General features: G+C 40.5%; 1 protein-coding gene across 4 annotated transcripts in view; it reads right to left on the bottom strand.

The window, feature by feature from the left end:
* plppr2a (phospholipid phosphatase related 2a) overlaps nucleotides 1–23,289 on the bottom strand; it is a 61,054-nt gene that overhangs the window by 33,568 nt on the left and 4,197 nt on the right. For all 4 annotated transcript variants that reach the window (XM_030735575.1, XM_030735578.1, XM_030735577.1 and 1 more), the window contains exon 2: nucleotides 20,710–20,839. In XM_030735575.1, coding sequence (XP_030591435.1) covers nucleotides 20,710–20,778 — 69 coding nt within the window. In that variant the 5' untranslated portion in view covers nucleotides 20,779–20,839. The remainder of the gene's footprint in view (nucleotides 1–20,709; nucleotides 20,840–23,289) is intronic.

The raw sequence follows: 23,289 nt of genomic DNA on the forward strand, positions 1-23,289 counted from the left end.
TTTTCTTCCTTTTCAGGACACAGGGGTGCCAGAGCCTATCCTGTCATAGGGCGAGAGGTGGGGTACACCCCGAACAGGTCGCCAGCCTGTTGTAGGGCTAACACAGAGAGACAGACAACCACTGACACTCACACCTTTGGGCAATTTAGAATCATCACTTAAACTAACCCCACTAACTGCATGTCTTTGGACTGTGGGAGGAAACCCCCGCAAAACACAGGGAGAACATGCAAACTCCACAGAGACAGGCCTCAGCCAGATGGTGGATTTGAACCCAGGACCTTGTCACCACACCATCGCCATGCTGCCCTGGACACCACTCCTTCCTAAAAAGCAGCATGAAATCAAGTATGTCATAAAGTGTGAAAAAACACCTCAGTTTATTTTCATCATACCTAACATAAGTACATTTTATTTTGAAAGTCACCAGTGCTGATAGTGCATATTAACCAGTTACTGGCATGGTGCTTTGGTGTTACCTGCCATGTGCTGTACAGCAGTTTATTCACACCCTGGTAACGCTCTGTCCTGTCCTTCTCTCAGAACTCCTTCACACGCTTCTTCCCACTCTGCTGTGCACTTCTTTTTCCTTTTCTCTTTGTTGACCTCATCCAAAAGAGAGCAGCTATTAACAGAAAAAAAGGGGACTGGCTTCAGAGCTAAAAACCTGCCCTGCTCTGACCTACTTTTGTCTGGAGATGGAAGGGCAGATCAGCAGCATGAGAGAGCCATGGCTTGTCAAGATGAAAGGTCACATTAAGACAGTTCAAGTGTGGAGCTGTCAAAAAGCAATGTGCGGCTGCCTGTTACAAGTGTGAAAAGTGGGTGAAGACTGAAGAGTGTCTTCTTCTATTCTCAAGCTTCTAAAGATGTCATCATCTCCCTCTGAGCCTCAGCGCTCTCGAAATGTGCTTTTTGGCTGTCATATTATCAAGGCATTAGGAGACTACGTCTCATTGAGACATAAAATTCACTTCATTATTTTAGGTATCAGGATATTTTGAACAAGCTTCATTTCCTGGAAAAAAAAAAGAAGAAACACACAGGAAATGAGTTTCTCATTGATTTCTGTGAGGCAGCTTGAAAAGTGCTTGTCAGTGATAAGAAGAGGGCTTATCTGCCCTTCATGTCTGATCTGTTATGAATGAAAAGACAATGAACAATAATTAAATTCACATATCAAAAACCCAGGTACCTTCACTCTGGTAATTTAATTAAAGAACCAGTGAAGACCATTATATTGAAACAAGAATAATTACATCTTTATTCCTCTACAGTTACACAATTACAGCAAGATGCACATTAAATAAAGTTGTGTGTGTTAAATTTCTAAAGCAAGTTTACAAATGTGCATTTTATTCATTGCTCTTTGCAAATGGATGGATGGATGGATGGATGGATGGATGGATGGATGGATGGATGGATGGATGGATGGATGGATGGATTCTTCATCATCCCAGCTAACAGGCTAATGATGGATGTCTTTTCCGGATTGTATCTTGCGGTAAAAACTGAGTTTGTGATGTTAAGCTGGCTTCTGGGATGAAGGAGAACATCAGTGATGTCAATTTGCAAAGTTGGAAGTTCACAATTCTGCAAAAGAAACTGTTATTCTTAAGGTTGAAAGAATGTCACTAAATATAACAGGGGTTGATGATGGAGTTGCTGCCTAAACCAAAACCAAAAAGCGTCAGTGTGATGGTGCCGCTGCAGGGGGAAAGTCACAAAGTCACTATTCTGGGAAGGGCTAATATCAAATACAAAACAGTGCAAATCTAAGTGGCACCTGCTCAGATATTTTACTGGCATAAGAAGACGGAATCCATGTAACTATTTAACTAAAAATACAAACACCTTTTAATTTTTTTCTTTAGTGATAGTTTGCCACTGTGATTGGGAAACCCTTTGGCTGAATGACTGGTACGGATAACATTAAGTGTTACCGTCCCTCGCTTGGCAAGACATAAAAGTCTTAAGACCTCACAGCACGCAAATCAAGTCAGGAAATTATTCCTCATCTCGCACATCATCATTCTCTGAAAGGGCACACTGTTCAGTATGTGCTCACCCTGTGAGCATTGTCACATTCCTGATGGCACTGCAGGATGAGCTCTTGCCCTTTTCTCAAATGAATATCCTGTTCTACCTGATATCAGCGTGTGTGACAATGGAAATGTCGCAGTGTGTTTCTCTTTAAACTGCTCCATGCTCCCTGCTGCCTTTAGAGGATAAAACATGGCTCAGATACCCAGACACTCCTCCTCCTCCTGCCCCTGACAGAGATTAAACATTTTACCTGTCATAAAATGCCCCCCCCCCCCCTCCACTCCCAGTCTCAGTTCTTTCTGCCATTTCCTTATTTCTCGAGTCGTCCTTCAAACACTTCCTCCACACTTCCTCCACCAACATTTTTTTTTGATGAATATTTCACATCGGCTCCTCTGAATTTCAACATCAGCTGATGAACTGACAGACTGTGCCCAGTTCTGGTGACAGTGATGCCACGAGGCAACAAGGGTTTACATCAGCAGTGGCATCAAGACGTCTGAAAACATGGCACAAATAACTGGAAAGCATTTTGGGAACAAGTCCAAGGAACAGCAACAGCCAAAGGCATGTGAAGGACCCACCACAGCGAGCTCAGTACAGATCCTAAAATATGACCACTTTCTCCTCCTTCATTTAACCGGTGTCAAGCTTGTCTTGACACCAGTCTTGTCTTGGTACTTCTACAGCTCAGATGGGAGTTTGGACACTCGGAAAACAGAAAACATGGAGGTCACAGCACTTTGCCAGATAACCATTTTTATTATGCATAAGCATATATTCAATTCAATTCAATTCATGCAGTTGTGAAACATTCTGCAAATTTGTTTTCCTCTCATTGCCATGGCTATCACTGTTTTCTGAGGCACACCGCAGCACTCCTGTATTTATTAGCACTTCATTTCAAAAAGCCACAGAGGTGTGCCTTTATACCTGCTAAAGAGAGCAGAGAAGATACTGCATGGCTGTCTAGCTCATGAAAAATAAGAAAAGAAAAAAAATTTGACATGGCACCTCATCTGCAAATTAATCCTCATAAAATGGGAACAGTTTTTCAGGCTCTCTTTCCCAACTGACCCAGTAAAACATGTTAATGAATTTCTTTGGTTTACTCTCAGGTAAATGTAAACCTCTCCCAGACCACATGTTATTTGATCCAAATAACATTCAGAGTACATATAGAGTCATTATGGGGTGTGTGCTGTTAACTCAAAAAAATGTGGCACCTTATAGCCCATGGCTGTTGTTGAGGTGTATGTTCGCTTTTGCCAACCACAATTCCATATTATCATGTATAGAAGCTTATTTCTGGCATGGGAAAAAAAAAACCTCAAAAACTACCATGCATAAAATTTACGGTTATTATCTCAAAGTTTCAAGTCAGGTATCTAAAAATTTTTAACTTACCACCCAAACCTCTGAGCAAGTCAAAATTTTTAGATACCTGACACAAAATATTGACTTATGGGTGGCAAAAAAAAATTGTGTTTTTTCAGTAGTGGAAACAAGCATCCATAATTAGAGCTACTATAGCAAAAATAAGTCAGAATTAAAGAAATGCTATTAAAATTAATTACCAGTCAGCCACCAAAAAGTGGTGAGACCCCACTTTTGGTGGGTCTCTCCATCTTTTGGTTTGAGAACTGAAGAAGTCTTTTGGATGAGAGGTGAAACATCTTCAAGAAAATCCAGTCGCCCTTTTTCAAGCTCCAGAGACTACTGCGACCGGGATGACTGAGAACCTACTGTACACAGACGTCATACCAGTCAGCTGTTTCGATGCCAGTTAACCAGCCAATATTGATGTTAGTTCTCTTGCATTGTCTTGCAAAATTACAATATAGTTTATGTTAAAAGCAGTACTTCAGAAAGTTTGATTAACTCCATAATAATAGTGTTGACCGTGCTATTTCACAGTGCAGTCAAGCACTAAAGTCCGATATGACCACATCTCATATCCATGAAATCCAGTCGTGTTTGGAGACAGAAACACAGCAATCCTAAATGGGCTGGCTGTAGTAGAGCAGGTCATCTACTGGTTTGATCCTTGGCTGCTCCGGTCCAAGATACTGAACCCCAAGCTGCTCTCCAGTGTGTTCATGGGAATGTGAATGTGTGTGAATGTTAGGTAGAAAGCACTTACTGTAGGTGCAGAAAAAAGTGATTGTGGGAATGGGTGAACATTAAAGTGCTTTGATTACTCAAAGCTTCAAGAGTAGAAAAGCACTATATAACCAATCCATTTACCAGCTCAGTGGATTGTTACATGGATTGCTGCATGTATGTATGTATGTAGGTATGCAGGCCGCAAAAAGTGACAGAAAGCACACACAAACTCATAGTTGCACAGTGCAGTAGTTAGCACTGTTCCCTAACAACGAGGAGGTTCCTGGTTAAAACCATCTGGTCTGTGTGCAGTCTGAAAGTCTCCCTGTGTGGATTCTCTTGGGGTGCTCTGGCTTCCTCCCACAGTCCAAAGATGTGTATGTGATTTAATCTGGTCATAGGTGTGGATGGAAGGCAGATAAAGTCCTTAGGTTCAAAGAATGAAGTGCTGTATGAATATGTGTGAAAAAAAAAGATAAATGTGGCTTCAAGTGTAAAACACTATTTGTGTGAGAGCATTATTGGAAGTGTAGAATCCAGTTTACTGATCTTATTGACCACTCAAAGTCTTATGAGCCAGTTCCTTCAATGTTCTTTACCGCAGTTTCAGGATCTTTGGCTTTTTTTTTCTGTGATTGGTGTGATTAGTCTGACTGTTTTATATCAGGATTATTCACAGATTAATGGATGGATTACGTTTGTGAGTCAATCTGGATCCAGGATTTTTTTTTTTAACTTTAACTTTTTGCATTGTTTCATTAGTAATACATATCAAATTGAAATAATAAAAAATGAGGATTAATCCAGAACTGCAACAATGTCTGTTTAATCTGTTGAGGCCTACACACTTGGACAGCTCTTGTTTTGATATGAAAAATTTGTGAAATCACCCTTTATTACACATTAAAACCACTCGTACCAATATTTGGAAACCTTTATCTATCAGCACAGTCTGAACTCTCTGAGGCAGCTTTCTTCTCATTTCTTTAAGCAGTCTTCAGGAATAGTTCTCCAGGCTTCTTGAAGGACATTCAAAGCTCTTCTTTGGATGTTTCTGCCTTTTGTTCTGTTGTCTGTCTGTCTGCTTCAATAATGTTGAAGTCCGGGAGGCCAATCCATGACTGATAGTGTTCTAGGTAAGCTCTTACTGCATTGGCAGTGTGTTTGGGATCGTTTCCATGTTGAAAAATGAAGCCTGATGGTACTTCATGGTGGCTCAAACACTGACAGTGAGTTAATAAGTACATTGATTTTGACAAGCTCTCCAACACCACTGGCTGAAGTGCAGCCCCAGACCATGACAGAGCCTCCACCATGTTTTACAGATGGCTGCAGACTCTCACTGTTATCTCTCTCCTGATCTCCTCTGTACATACGGAGATGATTGACAGTGATTTAAACCAAGCATTTCAAATTTAACCTGCCACTTCTTCTTTGTCCTGCACTCATTTTTTAACACACTGCACACTATGCTGAGATGTGTCAAGTTTTCAGTTAATAGCTCTTTGGGAATCACCTTAGTGGTGCCAAAACACTATTTTATGCATGTTAAACTGTGTTGTCTTTGGCATTTTTCATATATTTTTCATAAATAGAGAACAAATGATGCGTTTTTGTGTCATGCTGCTAGTAACAAAGTGCCTAAAGATACAATTTAAAATTGATTCGTCGCTAAGTTGTCTGTTTTGTGTCAACTCAACACTGGTTCAGTTGGTGAGTTAGGAGCCTTTTTTATACTCGATTGATGATTCATATGACAGTGTTCACCAGTTTGTGACTTTTGCTTTTGATAAGCTCTACAAATAAACTTTCCTTACTCACCTAATGAACAAAGACTACAATTTCCATCTGCTTTCGACTCCTTGCCTCCACATCAGTAGCTGCTACTTCCATCATCACAGTACAGCAATTATTTTTTTTTTTGCTGGAAGTACACTGCCCTCTTTCTGCTTAGGATCATAAATCAATCGGATAGATTTAACACAAACCAGAGAATGCCACTGCTTTGATTACAGTTGAAATGTTTAATAGTTAACATTTATTCCTCCTAAAATCTTTCCACTCCACAGTGTAAGTAAAAGCCACAGCGCTCTAACAAGGGTCACGATCGCTGCTTGTCTTTCTGTGTTGTTCTCCCTCGCTCTCTTTCTCTGGAGGTCCACGTGTCTCCCTGCATGCTGTTAAAGCTGTGTTGCCTAAAAGAGCAGTTTTGTGTTTTACAGACGGAGGATTTAGAGCAGAAGCACGGAAAGGCGCAGGAGTCCACCGACAGACACATGCTATCCATTAAGAGGCCTGCCATCAACACACGGTACACTGCACCTGGCCAGCATGTCAGGAGTCCTGAAGCCCAGAAGAGGAGTGCAGGCAGGAGGGGATTGAAAAACAATGGAACAAGGAAGACGGCTGAAAGAGGAGTGTGGACGATAATCGTGCAGTACAGGTTAAAAAACAAAGGAGGAGGGTGCTGGGGAACAGGTGCAAAGCTTGGGGTGCAGGGAAATGAATTCCCCACCTCCACCTCTGCTCTGTTTTCTTCTCCACCATCCTCATTTCTACTCAGGCTTCAGTTTCTTATTCATCTCACAGTCCCAAATCCCCAGCGCTCTCAGCGTTAAAAAACAGCCACCTGGTTGAAAATATGAAACATGTATGAAACACGACAACAGAGTCTCACTGCAGTGTACACGTGTAAGCTCTGTGTGCCTGCGTTTGTGTCAGACCCGCACCAGCGCTTTGGCTTTGCCGTTCTGCCGCAAACACCACAAAACCCGACTACAGCGCTCAACAATAAATCTCGAAGCAGAGGCGCTTCATGCCATGAGAGAACTAAACTACGACGGCTGATCGAGCAACTGGTTTCCTCTGCTGCACATTCCAGAATAAAAACAACAAAAAAAAAAACCCAAAAAACAAGCTTGGTCTTTAAAGACATTGACCTTGTATTGTTTTACAGGGATTTGGAGCCTCTTTCACCAACTAGATTTGAAGCCAAACACCACCTACCAGCCAATACTTTGCCAGCGCAACCACCAACACCACCCACGCATCATCCTCCCACTTCCATATCTTTCTTTCTCCTCTCAGCCTTTGATTAAATAAAAGAAAGGCCGCGACCCAGTTCTACACACAGGATGATTTCTATCATATCACCCTAATATGTGTTACTTTGTGTGAACTGGAAACTAACAGGCGGTCACTGCTAACTAGAGCGTCACAGCATGAGTTGGTGCAGCTCGGCGGCCTGTGCTGATCTCTGTTCTGTCATTCTAAATACAATAGAGGCTTCCTGCCGAGGGTGGCACTGAAGGGACTTGGAGAAAATAAAACTGCAAAAACTCAATTCTACTGTACCAATTTAGCTCTTATAGTACACTCAGTTATATATCAGCACTATTAAAATGCCTCGTGGCTAGAAGTTTTCACCAATGAAGGGCTCAAGTTCCTAAAAGTTTGTCTACACTGAAACAAAAAGATGAAAAACTTTCCTTTTCTTCTTTTAGTTGGCAAACACTGAAATTGTATATCACTGTTATAAAGTGGTGAGGAGCAGGATCAGAACGGAGCTTTAAGACTCTCTGACTCTGCAGTTCTTTAAGATAACTGGCCTATAACTCTGCTTTTGTTTTGCTACATCACCAGTTTAATCATTACAGTTTTAGGACAATGGTCCAAGATAACGCCTGGCCCACTACACACTGTTAGACTGGAAGTGAGGGGAATGCTATTAGCATGCTCCAGTATGTTACCGGCCACAAGTGCACTGATAAAAAAGAAAAAAAAATCTGTAAACACCCAGAACTTTTAAACTTGTTATACAAAAATGTTGAGTTGAGGATTTAAGTTATTAAAGTTGGTTGAGAGTAGTGAAAACATGGCAGTGGTCTGGACAGAAACTCAAGCTCTACACATTGAAATGCACCAGCAGTGCCGGCAGCATCTGAAAGGACCAGAGGAGGCAGAGGAGGCAGGCTACAGTCGGGCAAGACACAATAAAAGCTGTAGGTATTTTTTTTTTCCTGTACAGAGACTTTTTCACTCAATTTGTGCTTCCTTTCTATAGAAAAATAAAGTTTAGCTTTGAATGCGCTGTTGAAGCAGAAGGGGAACAGGTCCTTAGCGGTGTTTATTACTGTAAAATACAGTATAGCTAACTCTAGATATTAAATAGGTAGTGTTAACTTCACCTTAAAATTATGATAATATAGTCCCGGGCTTACTAAGATAAGTAACTCTGGTTGTGTGCTGAGGCTGCTCCATTTATTATTCACCATTTATCTGCTAGTGCTTAGTTAATAAAGAAAGTTGGTATAATGCATCATATAAACCAAACTGTAGGATAATATAGTCAAAATTACTGTTAATACAATATTGTAGTAAAACCTGTACTGAACAGATAATGCAACATAGTGTGGCTAGCAAGAAAAGACTAGATCCTAATGTGTGCTATTTTCAGCAGTTAATCTCTGTATTATTATGCATGATTCAGGGAGAAAGAAAGAAAAAAAAAAGGAATATACAGCTCATATGCAACCAAGCATCAACCTTGCATCATTTGTGTTTGTGATATTATAACATTGTTGATGTCACATGTTTGTAGTTTAGACCTTTCAGTTAAAATATGAGTGTTATAAGCACACAGGTACTGAGCTGTGTTCCTGTGACAGTTGTGTTTGGCTGCAGCCTTGGCTCAATCTCCAGGGCTCCTTCTTTGTTCAGGTCCTCCCTGTGCTGTACCCAGCACCAAGCGACAAGATAAGTTAGAGTAAGAGCCACTGGAGTCGGTGCAGACGTGAAAGAAGGAAAAAAACAACACTGGACTGCATTCACCTCATGCACACAAAAATCAACTGCATGCCAATACAGCTGTCATTAAAACAACTTTACACACTAATAATACATATAGGAACATTTACGTGTTTGCAGGTTGTTTACAGGTTGACTACTAAAGGTGCAGTACTTTAACTACAAGTACTGCTCACTATGGACACTCTGATGCATCTCTAAATTCCAACAAGCCATAAAGTAAAGAATTATTTTGGTCATTTGTTCCCATCTTCTGAAACAACCAATATAGGTGTTCCTGAAACAACACCTATATTGGCACCAGCACTGCTTCTTGGAGTGACTTTACTCTTAAAGTTAGTATAAACTTCACTGTAGGCCTCAGTATTGACTTTTAAAAAATAACCTTTGAGGTTGTTTTCTGGGGGTCTCCTAAATCAAGATTAAAATTTAAACTCCTCTGCAGCTTCGTTTGGGCCCTTTTGGCAAATCAGTGTAATTGTGCTCCATCTGTGGAAGTAATGGGTGAAGAGAGTCACTGCAGCTCACCGCTGACAACTAATGATTCAACTAACGATTCAGCAGCTTCTGTCAATCTCTAAACTCCAGCTTATCAATTCTGTCTAAACATGATGTGGCCAGCTCCACTTTGTCTACGTTTGGTACAGGTTGATGCAGTGTATTGATTAATTTAGTCGTAATATTATTTTTTTTATAGATGGTGAGATCTAAAGAAAAAGCATTTGTTGTCTCCTCCTCCTCAGCTCTTTAACATGCACCACTATTCTCTCTATTGATATTTTTGCTCAAATGATGACAAACAGCTATATTAAAGCAATAATAGTTCAAGCTGCCTTGAGCACCCAATCTATATAAATATCCCAACAGAGGAGAACATGACAAATAGGCATTGTAAGCAGAATGAATAGCTTCCATATGAAAATGGCCCTGAAAGGTCTGTCAGGTTTTTGCATTTGAATGAGAACAAGTGTATGGACTTGAAAAGTTTAGACGGCGTGCTCAAGAGTGAAAAATGTGGCGCAATGGGAGCTGGAAAAAGAAAGAATCAACGGTGCATTTAGTGAGTCCCAGAAGGCAAAAGAAAAAAAAAAAAAAGGAGGAAGGAGAAAAAGAGGCGTTCAGGGAACGAGATAGGGTGGGAAGTAGATGGGAGCGGGCTGAGATCGTGCGTGTGAATGTAAGAGAAGGACAAAAAGGTACAGTAAGGGGGATGATGGAGAGTTTTGGCCTTTCTCTGAGTGAGTATGCATGTGCATTTGTTTATGGGCAGGTGGGGTCAGAACAGATGGGAAGAGAAGAAGAGAGTGGGAGCTTTTGTACATTGTGTTGTGAAAAGAGAAAAAAAAAAAAGGGCTGAAGGGAAAGGAGTCCAGTGGGACCAGGAGAAAAGAGATGAGAGGAGCATTGCTTTAATCATCCTCCACTCTAGCCCTCTTTTTCACGCTTTAAAAAGAAAACACCTCTCCTGGTGCTCCTACTTCATTGCGTACCAGCCACCATGTAAACTGCCTTGTAGCAGTCTTTTAACAGATAACACAGTGAAATACAACCATGCATGCTGCTGAGGACCCACCTCTCTGCATGTCTTTGGTGCAGCCAGAAACCTACCTCTGCAGTACACGTATCTCCAGGGGGAAACCTTGTGTATACAAAATACAGAGATTACATTGCAGCAAAACAGCTTTTACTGGCCCACAATCTGCTCCAAGCTCCAAACTCCATGTCTGCCAAGTTATACAGTGTGCAGTCTGTGTATTACTCACTCCCTGAGTACACTAGCTGGTTTACCTTTTTTTCTGTTGAATCATCAGAATATTGGTTACCACTAAATCCACTAATTCAGCCAGAGCACAGACTGTAAATAAAAGGTGGCTGTAGCTACCATAATGCCGCCCATTGGTTTTTGGACTCTGCGGCAGTGTTGGTTATTGGGCCCAGAAATCTTTAAAGGGTGAAGCTGACAGTATCAGGCAAACTTAGCCAGCTTAGTTAGCAGTCTCCAGTCATAAACTGTACGGGTGCAGTGCACATACACCAGCTAATGTAACAGACTTTTAAAATACTAGAATTTCACTCACCAAAACTGAAGCACAGACTTCTTGGATGGGTTGGTAGCATGAGCAATCACAGCGTATATAATTTGTGAGACAGCTGCATTACACAAAGCAGAAGTGACTTAGTGGACGAGCCACCCAACTGTTCTATATTTTCCTTCATTGTCAACAAATGTCATGAAAATAGCAAAACCATCAATGACTGCTTCGGCTCTAAAACATGTAGCTAAATCTTGATACAGTTCATCTTATTCATCAGTGTCACAGAACTGATTCCGATTAACACATTTCAAACTAAAGCCTGATGCTGTTTATCAGTATCGTCTTTGGAGTGTCACTCGTATATTAGGAGCAATACTATTGTTGATAATAGAAAGTCACTGCAGTTAATCTCTGTATATGGAAAGATATGACACCAGAGTTATCTTTTCTGCTGCAAAATCCTGTTTGTTATTGTGGCAGTTTAGACAGTTTTGTTTTTTTTTTTACATTTTTATTACACAGAGGTTACATGATGGGCCTCTTGTTGTGTTGAGTTTGCGTGCTCTCCTCATGTCTGTGTGGGTTTGCCCATAGGTATGAATGGTTGTCTGTCTCTCTGTGTTAGCCCTGTGACAGGCTGGCGACCTGTAAAGGGTGTACCCTGCCTCTCGCCCCATGACAGCTGGGATAGGCTCCAGACCCCCAGAAGGTCAGGAAAGCGGAAGAGGATGGATGGATGGATGGAGGTTACATGACCTCACAGCCAGGAGCTTTAAACAGACACACACAAAAATCAAACAGCTCCAAACTGCTCTGCCAAAAAACCCCAAACTCTCTGTTGGTCTATCAATATCATCTTCATCCATCCAGTGTCCAACCTGGTGAATGTGTCAGTCATACAGGGGGATAAAGCATGGATCTTTATTAGCTTAGGTCTCAGAACAATCTTATATGTGTCATATAAGATACTTTTATGTTTTTCTCTGGTCGTCCATGAAAGTGGTGGCAGGAAATAAAAGCATGTTCCACTTATTTTTTAAAAATAGCCTCCCAGGCTCGTTATGTACCATAGCATGAATTTGAAGCTGCAGCACAGCAATGCCCTGTGAGTTCTCATGAAGTTAACCAGATGGAACTTAAAAGAAGTCTGCTCTTGTTACATCCAGTATAATTCGCTTGATTACACCTCAGATACATAATTTCAGCATCTGTTTTGTGGAGCCCTGTTTTCCTTTGTTTGGGCAGATTTGCATTTAGCTCAATATTTCTTTCATTGTTTGTCTTTGTACCCCACCCTCCCTGCATCTGACCTGCTGTGTATGTGAAGGTTTGATTGCGTGGGGAGGAGATGTTGCTGGCTAAACTGGTGAGACTTCCTGTGACATGTTAAGCTATCAGCTATCCACCATTAAACACTCTGGCCTATTTATAGAGGCTGAGGAGGCAGCTCAAGACACTGATGTGATGCTGAAGTGTTCGCTGTCTAATCTCTGCGTGTCACTCTGGTGTTAATGAGGCTTCTGAGACTGATGTATTTGTGTATGTGCGTGACACACTCGAGTTTTTTCTTTGGTTTTTTTTTTTTTTTTTTTTTTTTTTTGCATGTGTCAAAGTGAATTAACTGAGAAAACTGAGCAGTAAAAAGCACGTGAAAGACTGCAGAGTTCAAAAAAGTTGCATGGTGACTGCTGCAGAACTTCAGCTGTGTTACAGCAGTGCCCTCTGGTGGAGACATTTTTCCTGCATTTCCTCTTTTTTCTAAATTATCAGACTGAGGGGAACACTGAAGGAACACAAATGAATATATACCACAGAAATTAATGCTTACTTTTGTAATATAGCTCATTTATAAAAAGAGAGAGAAAATGTCTACAAAAACAGTGAGATTGATGTGTAACATGTAACCCACCTCCTTATGTTTTTAAGGAGGGGCGCTCAGGGAAAATGGTGGAAGTTTAAGATGTGGGTTAGTCATATGCAGTTCTGTTTAATGGTGGCACCCACACTATCCAAACTGCAATGCATGATAAGGGAGAGTATGAAAATGATTTATGTCTTTACAATGTTGTTTCAGTTCATTGAGGTTTGTGGGCTTTTAATTCATGCACAGCTGTCTTAAGGTCCCCCCACAGCATTTCAGTTGGGTTGAAGTCTGGATTTTGACTGCGCCATCTTGATTCTTCTCTTTTTCAGCTATTCTGTTGTAGATTTGCTGCTGTGCTCAGGATCATTGTCCTTTTTCATGACACAATTTGGACCAAGCTTCAACTGTTGCACAGATGGCCTCACATTTGACTCTAGAACACTCTGGTATACAGAGGAGTTCATGGTCACTCAATGACTGCATAGTGCCTAGGTCCTGTGACTGCAAAACAAGCCCAAATCATGACCCCTCCACCACCGTGCTTGTCAGTTAGTATGACGTGTTTAAGCTGATATGCTTTGTTTGATTTTCACCAAATGTGGTGTGGTGCTTTATGACCAAACATCTTCGGTCTTGTCTGCCCAGAGGACATTGCTCCAGAAGTCTTGTGGTTCATTCAGATGCAGCCTTGCAAATGAAAACTGTTCTGCAATGTTGTTTTTAGAGAGAAGAGACTTTCTCCTGGCGATCCTTTCAAACAAGCCATAGTTGTTCAGTCTTTTTCTAATTTCACTCTTGTGAACTTTAACATTTAACATGCTCATTGAGGCCTGTAGAGTCTGAGCTGTAGTTCTTTGGGGTTTTTTTTTTTTTGCAGTTTCTCCAAGCATTGCACAGCCTGAACTTGGGATGAATTTGCTGGGTCATCCCTTCCTGGGAAGATTGTGGCGTTGTGTTAACACACACCTGAATGCTCCAGACCAGCAAACATGTTATAGAGCTGCTCACACTTGCTGATGATAAGGTAATCAAATACATTTAATTAGCAGCACCTGGCTGCTACTTACCCTCTTAATTCCTGTGGAAACAACAAGGGTGCACTTTTTTTTTCACAGGACTCACACAGAGCCTGTGAGTCTGTTTATTAGTCTAAAGAAGTCGCACAACCATAGTTTTAATGAAACAGTGGCATGAAAAGGTAAAAGCTACCGTTTTAACAAAGCAACTAAATTTGATTGCATGTCAAAAGGTCATACTGAACAGTTCAGTTTGACTGTAAAAAGTATTTAAATTGGCAGAATGGAGACTTTCTATCTGGAGACCCACTGATTTAGAGCTGTTCACACCATAAACACCTCTGCACCAAACCACACAGCAGATTACCTTTGAGCAGAGATTACCTTTAAACTGCAAATCTCTCCAAATGAGAAAGAATATCTTTTTAAAGGTGAAGGTAGAGAGAGAGAGATTAATCTCATCATTTAACAAACGGGAAAATGTCCACAGAATATATTTTAAATATGCTACTTAGGTAACAGATGTTAAAAAAAGTTCTTATCTCCAGCCTTTACAGAAAGGGATTAGACGATAACACGGGTCTGTACAGGGTAAAACAGGATTAAAGAAAAATTAATGAAAGGTGATGTTGATCGCTGTGCTGCTGTGAATGGCCGGGAGAAATCCTGCCAAAAACCAGAGACCAAAGATAAGTGTTAGCAGGGAGGGAATCAAACTGAAAAATGGGAAATGACAGAGCAAAATGGAGGGAATAGAATAGACACACAGAACAAGATGGCTGAGTGGGTAGCACTGATAGAAAAGGTTGTGACTTGTGATTAGGGCACAGAGGATGAAAGGAGTCAGAAGAAAAAGAGCACAGACGGAGAATGAGTCTGGCTGATTGGTTTCCATGGTAACTGCTGATGAGGTGTGTAGGGCTCAATAAAAGAGCAGGTCCTTCTGGCTTGGTATGGATCACTGTCTCACACACACACACACTGACGGTGTGGAGGGACATGCTTGATAGGCATTGCCAAACCTTTTCTCGTTGCAGGACAGTGAGAAATTACTAACACTCTTCATTTATGCAATTTAAAAATATACATCGCTTAGCAACAACATTACAAATACTGCCAGCAGAAGTAAACAACGCTGATCGGCACGCTACGAGGCAGCGTTCTGCCAAGAAACCCTGGGTGCTGGCATCAATGTGGATGTTGCTTTGGCTCATAAAACCTACCTTAACATGCTTCACACTAATCACACGCCCCCATGGCTTTCTCAATATACTAGTATACCCCACTATACTGCAAAAAGTGCTTAATAATTGCTTTAGGAACATGACAAAGGGCCTGCTCTGTGGAGGCTACACCTGCACGGTCCTGATGATACCACAGGACAACCCTATGGTTCCATGTCCATGCCCTGACTGGTTACAGCTCTGCAATGTTAATCTGCTGGTTTTAATATTGTAATTCATCTGTGCATACAAATCTCAGGTCTTGACACCCAGGAGGTCACTAAACAGTCCTGAATGTGAACCCTGTTAAACCACATTATTTTTCTGTATTTTTTTAAATGCAAATTACATAAGAAGGGGATTAGAGGTGCTTATATAAACAGTATGTAAGTATGTTGGGCACAGTCTGAAAAGTGAAACCAACAGGGAAGTGCTTTAAACCTGCATTCTTCTATATAGCACCAGGAAGCAAGAGCTGTAGTAGCAAAAAGGCTTTCCTGATGAGTTTATGGGCTCAGTAGTAGTAAATAGTAGTAAATTATGTAATTGTAGCATGTATTGCTTCTAGTTTTATTATGAGTGAATGCTAGCAAACCCATTCATGTAGGTGCGTTAGGCAGCTAATTCCAACCAGAAAAACAGGAACTAAACCAGCATAAATTGGAATATGGGATACAATGTTGCAGTGGCTTCCTGTCAGGGCAAGCAAGGCAAGCAACTCTTGCCCAGTGACATCTAAAAATAGAGATCAATTAAAACCCACCAAAGTTAAAGTGGTCACTCTTGGTGCATTTTAAACAACATTCTTTCATAAAGCTTCCTGCCTGTTTGCATCATCCTTTCAATTAATGCCATCTTGTGGCCACATTTGACTATTGTCTCTGGAAGCATTCTCTTAACTACATGACTATGAGCCATTGGTATATGTAGTGTCTGTCAGTTTCATGGATGTCCATATCACATTAACAAAGATTAGAGGGAGCTTGTAGCACCCAGAAAAGTGGCAGCACAAACCCTTGGCAGTATAGAGACAGGCCCAAAAATCAATTTCGCAGCATTAACTGCTAAAGTCAACAATGTAATCTTGTTTAAGGCAGTTGAGTGGCTCAGTAGTTAAAACTGTCAACTCACAGCGAGAAGCTCCAGGGTTTGGAACATGCAGGTATCATTATGAAAGTAATCTGGATTCTCTGGACTACCAATGGGATTGTGAGTGTAGATGTGTCTTTGGATTTACAAAACACAGGCAGCTTCTGTCTGTGGAAGCTGAAGACAAGCTGGCTGTGTAAAAGCATGCTGAGTAAAGCTTTTTTTTCCCTTGGAAAGAAGCTATCAGAACCAGCCCAGAATATTTAAAAAGACCAAATGAATGAAAATATTAAAAAGTTAAATGTGCTAAATAAATAATTTCTATATGCTGTATAATTGGAACGATATTATTTTCACCTCTGCAGTTTCTGATGATTTTCTTTCCCTCTAATGCATCATTGCTTCAGTTATTACACTTAATGCATAAACCCTACTTTCTCCATTCTCCAGTAAAATAATCTGCCACTCTCATCACAGCATCTGACTGAATATAAAGAGGCTTCAAAGCCAGTAACTACAATTAATGAAAATATGCTCATTAATAAATGGGCTATATCGTTCTAATATGGCTTAGAAGCCATCTTCTAATATCATATTCTAGACATAAGAGTTAGAAAACCACTGTTCTGCAAAAACTTTGATGCCTCAAAAGAAATTAGACCCTTGAAAAGCAGCAGGAGAGACAGAAAGCTCTGTGATGTTTTCTGTCTGCTTAGCAACAGTATCAGTAATGAGACTTCTCCTCCAAACCAGTTTATACAGTGACTCAGTGCTGTGATTTTCAACATACATCAATATGAGTCTGCTGCAAGGTTATTAATTGTATAACTGTAGAATAACTTATGAGCACTATTTACCTTGAGAAGTGTTTTACGTGTCCACGGTAAATTATTTCTGAACGTAGAGTTACCATTTATCTAGGATGGATGTTCTGGTAGATCTTCCACTGCAATCCGTTGCCATTTTAAAGAAAAATGATCATCAAACAAAATACATCATTTCAGCGGGAAGAAATGGAACAGCAATCACTAAACCTCTTCTCCAAATGGCAACAGCCTATTTGTATCTCAGCAAACACAAGCACATACATGTAATTATTTTCTATCTATCTTTTTAACATGTACTACAACACATAACAAATCTGAGTAAATCAAAGGAAAATTTCTGACACGTTAAACAGAAGAAAACTTAACAAAACAAGAAGGGTTTTCAGAACGTGCGTTCTCCTCCAAGGCCTCTGCTCTGTTTTACAATTATAAACAAAGAAATTCACATCCATCCCAAAATTTAATTGGCTCTTTCTTTACCCATGCTCAGTCATGGAGAAGACAAACAAACGCTCTCGTTCTGGCAGAAAAATAAATCTGGGCAAATACAATTGGCTACAAGTAAAGTAAGACAAAATAGAAAACTGTGAACACAAACAGAGGATAAAAAAACCAATAAGAATAAAATAAAGACAGTAAAATAATAACCGGGTGCCATGTATCAGTAACTAGCCTACAGGAGTCCATTTAATAGAGAGAAAAATATTAGGAATAGGCTACTTAGCCTACTTCCTGTCTTTAATTCATGTAATCCTACATTAGAAAATTAGACTGAACATCATAAAACCTTATTTCTGATGATTTAAGGATTTAAAACAAGGCACTGACTCGCCACACTTTGTCTAGCTCTTCTAGGCAGGGCTTGAATAAACCCTGGCAGCACAAGTCCAGATTTCTCTTTTGAATAACCAGAATTCTTTCATAGTTTTTCATATTTATAGCATGTACATTTTCCAGTTGCATCTTTATCAGTGTGGTAAAGCCATGATTTAAGGGGACGTGTCTCTCAAATCATTTAAAACAGTGTTTGCTGGCTCAGGCACATGCTGATATGTCTGTAGCAAACATCCTAATAAATTTATAGTTGAATTACTTTTCACTATGATGCATTTATGTATTTCACATGTGTGTTAAAGCCAGTCCTGGCTAATATTACAGTGTTAGCTTAATTAGTTAGCTTGCTACCGCTGATGAATTCTGCTACCCATAGTTGCCACAAATGAGGAGCCAGTATTCATCTAAGCTAAAGAAGAAATAGTTTAAAAAATAAATAACAGTATTGCACTGTAATTTGCAAAGCAGTACTGGACTTGGCTAACACCTCATAAGACTGCACTTTGCAACTATGTCACACAAGGTTTAAATCGTTCACTTGTAATCTGTTTGATTTGATGCATGCATATATGTGGTTTAAAATCACACCTATTGGAGCCTTAAGGTCTACCTGCCCTTTCTCTGTCAAAACCTTTTTTCTCTGTCCTGCCTCTACAGATAACAGCTGCTGGCCTCCTTTCTTTGGATGTGATTACTAGCTAGGCTTCTCCATCTCAGTGCAGTCATAAGCACACAGATACACATAGATGAAGAGTTAGCAAGAGAACTGAGGGCTGAGCCTCCCACCGATGTGTGGGAGGCATATGGCGGAGTGGCCTAATGGAGAGCTTTTACAGTGTATTATAACCAAAGAGCCCAGTGTTTCATAGGCAGCCGGACGCAGGAGTTGGTCAGTGTAACTACTGTCTCCAGTTCCCTCCTTCTGTACCGTTCAGTAGGTGCACAGGGCAGACTTGCTGAGCTGTTCAGCTAAAGGGCAACAAAAGGACATCCGGATCCCCTTTTCGTGTTCTTGCAGCCAAATCTAAAACAATGCCTGCAAGAACAGCTGAAGGCAAGAAAATAGCATTCAAGAAAATGACAGATATCTAATACACTAATAATATTAGTGTATAAATGAACATACCTTTGAGAAGTTAAACATTTCTTCATTGAAAATGCTTTTTTGGTTGATCTTAGAGGAAATTCAAATATTCTGAGATACTGGATTTCGGATTTTCATGAGCTATAATCATCAAAATATTTCACTTTACAATGTATAGAATATGTAATTCAATTCAATTCAATTCAATTCAGTTTTATTTATATAGTGCCAAATAACAACAAACAATTGCCTCGAGGCTCTTAATGAATGTATAGAATATGTAATAAATGTATAGAATATCCCAGCTGTCATAGGCCGAGAAGCTAAGGATAAGCAGAAGGAAATGGATGGATGGATAGGACAGAACACATGAACGTGCATTTTTTTTTTTTTTGTGCTATTCTAATTTTTTGACAAGTACTACTACTACAGTATATCACAGTGTAACACTGTCACACTGAACTGAAAATGTGTATCATGAAGGTGTGTTCAGATCTGTCTGAGTTACGTCTACGAGAAAAGCATGAATTTTTTCAGGAGTCAGCAGGCAAAACAAGACATAACTTGTTTTTGGAAAAAATAGATTCTGTCAGTCTTTTTCATCCCACATACTGTGTTTATCTCATGTCTGTTTCTGTGTTCTCGTCATTTGGCACCTCTCCAGTGCCCTCTGGAGAGGTGTGGTTCGTTTTGAAAACTTCACCCAGTTTAAGGTTTCCTTCAATGAGAGCCGTCTGCAGATAAAGTGGAAATTGTACATTTACATTGTGCTCTGTACATGCATTGGCAATAAAAAAGCGAATCTAAACGTTTCAATCCAAAATGATGCTACACCTGCAAAGCAATGATGCCAACAGCGTTGCGTATCTGTTACAGAACAATGCTTTCAGTGCAAAGGGTACTCCATCTGAAAAGCTGTTGGTTGGCTGAGCTGAAGCCAGTGAGCTTCTGGACCGCTTGAGTTGTCTAATTAGATTACAGACCGTCTGACTACCTCACCAGTTTCTGCTTTTCTCCACCTCAATTTCAATTGGGTGAAGGCTCTGGGGTTTCCACAGCCCTCTGAGTCATCTGTCTGATTGCTCTCACAAACAATGTGGCGCACGCTTTCCACGGGGAATGCAGTGGTGTGTGTGTCTGCGTGTGTTAGTGTCTTTGTGTGAGCATTTTCAGCCTGCCACAGACAATGACCTGTGGTGTGATCTGTGCAACCCAAAACTAAATCTCCCAGTACAGCAGCTGAAAATCCACTCTGTCTCTGCAGTGACATCCACAACTACCTCGATGAATCATGCAGTTCACAAATAAGCTGGAAAAACCTCAACATGCCATAGAACAACTGTAGCCACTTTACCAAGCCACAGCTTCCTCTGGTGCTGGAACAGGGCAGAATGTGTGACACAAAGTGAGAATGTCAGCGATGGAGAGTGTGTTTGCTGAGCTGTCCCAAACTCCACTGTTGAGCCTGAAAAATGAGGCTGAGACTGCGGAGATGTAAAGAGATGAAAGTGCATAAAAGCTGGGCGTTACATAGCGAGTCAGTTTTCTCCTAACACGATGGGCAATCACAGAGATAAACCAGGAGTCAGCATGAAACAGGAAATGGCCAACAGAGATTTGGTCAAGCTCTTTACATGATCTGCAAGGTGAGGTGAGCAGCTTTGTGGTGATTTCATCAGTTCTATTGAAAAATGTTTCCCTTTTCTAGCGTTGATGCCCGTGACACAGGATTAGAAGAAATGGTGCAAGCAAAATGTCAGCATGTCCATGCTGCTTACCTCCACAAACAGGAAGCAGGGAACGATGGAGCTGCTGCTCTTCACGCCCGGCTTCTCCTCCACAGCCATCCCTCGCTTTTTGTTTCTTTGAACGTCCCCGTGAACAGGCCCAGCTTTCTTTTTCCTTACCCTGAAGGACAGAGAGAAAGTCAGGTCAGTGCACCTGCCAGCCCTGAGGTCATGTCCAGAGTGTGAGATTAATCGAAAACCATTCAGGACAAATGAGCTTTGGATAGACGTGGTGCTTGCTTTGATGTCTTATGGCGCTCTTTTCACATGAGCACACTACAGTTTATTATTGCATTCAGCATATTGTCTCCATATACCTTTTTATTGTTATTTTAAATGCTGCAGTCTCTAAGAGCAGATCTTACCCAAAACCCTGACATTATTACACCGAGTTCTTCCTCAGCAGCCACTGCACAAAACCACAACACCAATAAGCATGCTGTGCAGCACGCAGAGAGTATCGTTTACATTAGATTTTTTTTATATAAATGTATCAACTTATCTTCCTTGTTCCTGATGCCCTGCCACCACCTATGTGTAAATAGTATTTTCAATTATTTCAGTTCATATTTCAAAAGCGAAATAGAGTGCTCGTCAAACATTTCATTCACATTGATTGCACAAAATCTGAAGCTAGAAACATACAAGTGTTGGCAAGACAATAACAAAAAAAAAAAAAAAGACAGATTCTCAGAACAGGTCATTTTGATGATCTTGCACATTTGTCTATAAAGTGCAGAGATCATATTTCTCCCATATTAAATTCTCTTCATTGCCTCGTTGTTAAATCCAGAATGAAACTTTAAATCTTCTCACATAAAACGTCCTGAATAATCAGGCCTCATCATATCTTAAAGACCCCATGGTACCTTATTATCCTAATAGAGCACTTTGCTGTCAGACTGCTGGCTTACTTGTGGTTCCCAGAGTTTCCAAAAGAGTTTATCCTTATCTCTTTGTGCAATTCCTTTTTGTCTTCACTTTTCCTTCACCACCCAACCACCAATGGCAAATGGGTATCCCTCCATTAGCCTGATTCTGCTCTTCCTGTTAAAAGGAATTTCTTCCTTTCCACTGTCACCAAGTACTTGTTGGTATTTTCTCTCTAATATTTTAGATCACCTTTGTATATATTGCGCCCTGAGATTATGGCTGTTCTGAATTGGAACTACATACAGTAAATAGAACTGAATTGAACTGAACAGCATAACAGAGTGGTCCCAGGAACTTTATGTCATAAAATCTCAGAAACATGGTGTTTCTGCAGCTATTGTGCATAATATTAGCATCAAGCCACAATAGCCCACCAAAGCTAGCTGTAGAGTAAGTAGCCAGATGATGCAATTTATTCAAGAGCAGTTCGCATAGCATCAGCTCCTGATTTGATGACTGTAACCAATTTAATTTCTGTGAAGAACATATTGTATTTGGATGTGCTTCTTTTGTTTGTAAAGATTGCACAAATCATAGTGGCTATTAATGAAAAGTATGCAAGCTGTCTCCTCTTGTCTTTGCAAAGCACCGGATGGTAATCACGTTTTCCAAATTATTGAACTATTCTGTTAATGGCTCAGTCACACTAGAGTAATGCTAGGACAGCACCCTCCTTGCAACCAAGAAAGAATTGATGACTGTCTGTATATTGCATTGATTTTTTTTTTTTTTTTGCATTCAGCAACCAATTGCAAATTGATTGCAGAGATCGGACATCTCCCAACAATTGTGGTCAACTCTGACTGACTGTGAGCACTCACAGACAGATTGGTGAACCATCTAATGTATAAATGCTGCCATACTGTCAACATGTTGCAATCAACCCGAGTCGCTCTGTGCTGATCAGGGCAACCAGTATGTGATGTGTTGACTCGACTCAGCTGGTTGTGAACTGGCTTTATTCTGGTCATATTCCTATATAAAAACAAGTCTGTGTTATTTTGCACTTAAACTACTGTCCTGCAGCAACTACATCACTATTTATAGAGTAACTTCTGAATTTCTGTTTCAGATCTATGAGCTTCTGACTGGGCTCTGAATGTAAGTCAGTTTAATGAGAATTTCTGTGTATGCAGATGGCAACAGAATTGTGATTTTTGACAATTTATCACGGTTAAATTGCTGTATAATCAAAAGCAGATTATATGTAATTACCAACTTGACTCCATTCAATCACAGACGGTCTCCGGCTTGTTGCAGTTTTTATCACCTTCTTGATGCACCAAAGTTATTTTGAAGAGTGGCTGCGAACCTGATCCCTGTCGTTGCGGCAGCCATTCAAAGACAACATACAAATTCATTGCACATGGTCGCAATAGTTTTGGTGGTGCCACTGTTTTTAACCACTGTTGTGTTTAGTTTGACTGTAGCACAATCTACAGTCTATCTGCATCTGTATTAGGGGGTTACAGTTGTGCCCTGTTTCACTGTATTTCCACAAGTATTTATTTTACCCAGAAGTTATCAGGCTGACCTCTATTCTGCTGGTGAGTGGCGCGTTATGTGCCGGGCAGCTTTCCTCCTCCTAAATTCTTCTTCACTGGTGGAAAGAATAGGCCTGAGGGATGAATAAGGCAT

The sequence above is a fragment of the Archocentrus centrarchus genome, chromosome 8 (genome assembly GCF_007364275.1).
Source record: "Archocentrus centrarchus isolate MPI-CPG fArcCen1 chromosome 8, fArcCen1, whole genome shotgun sequence".
NCBI lineage: Eukaryota > Metazoa > Chordata > Actinopteri > Cichliformes > Cichlidae > Archocentrus > Archocentrus centrarchus.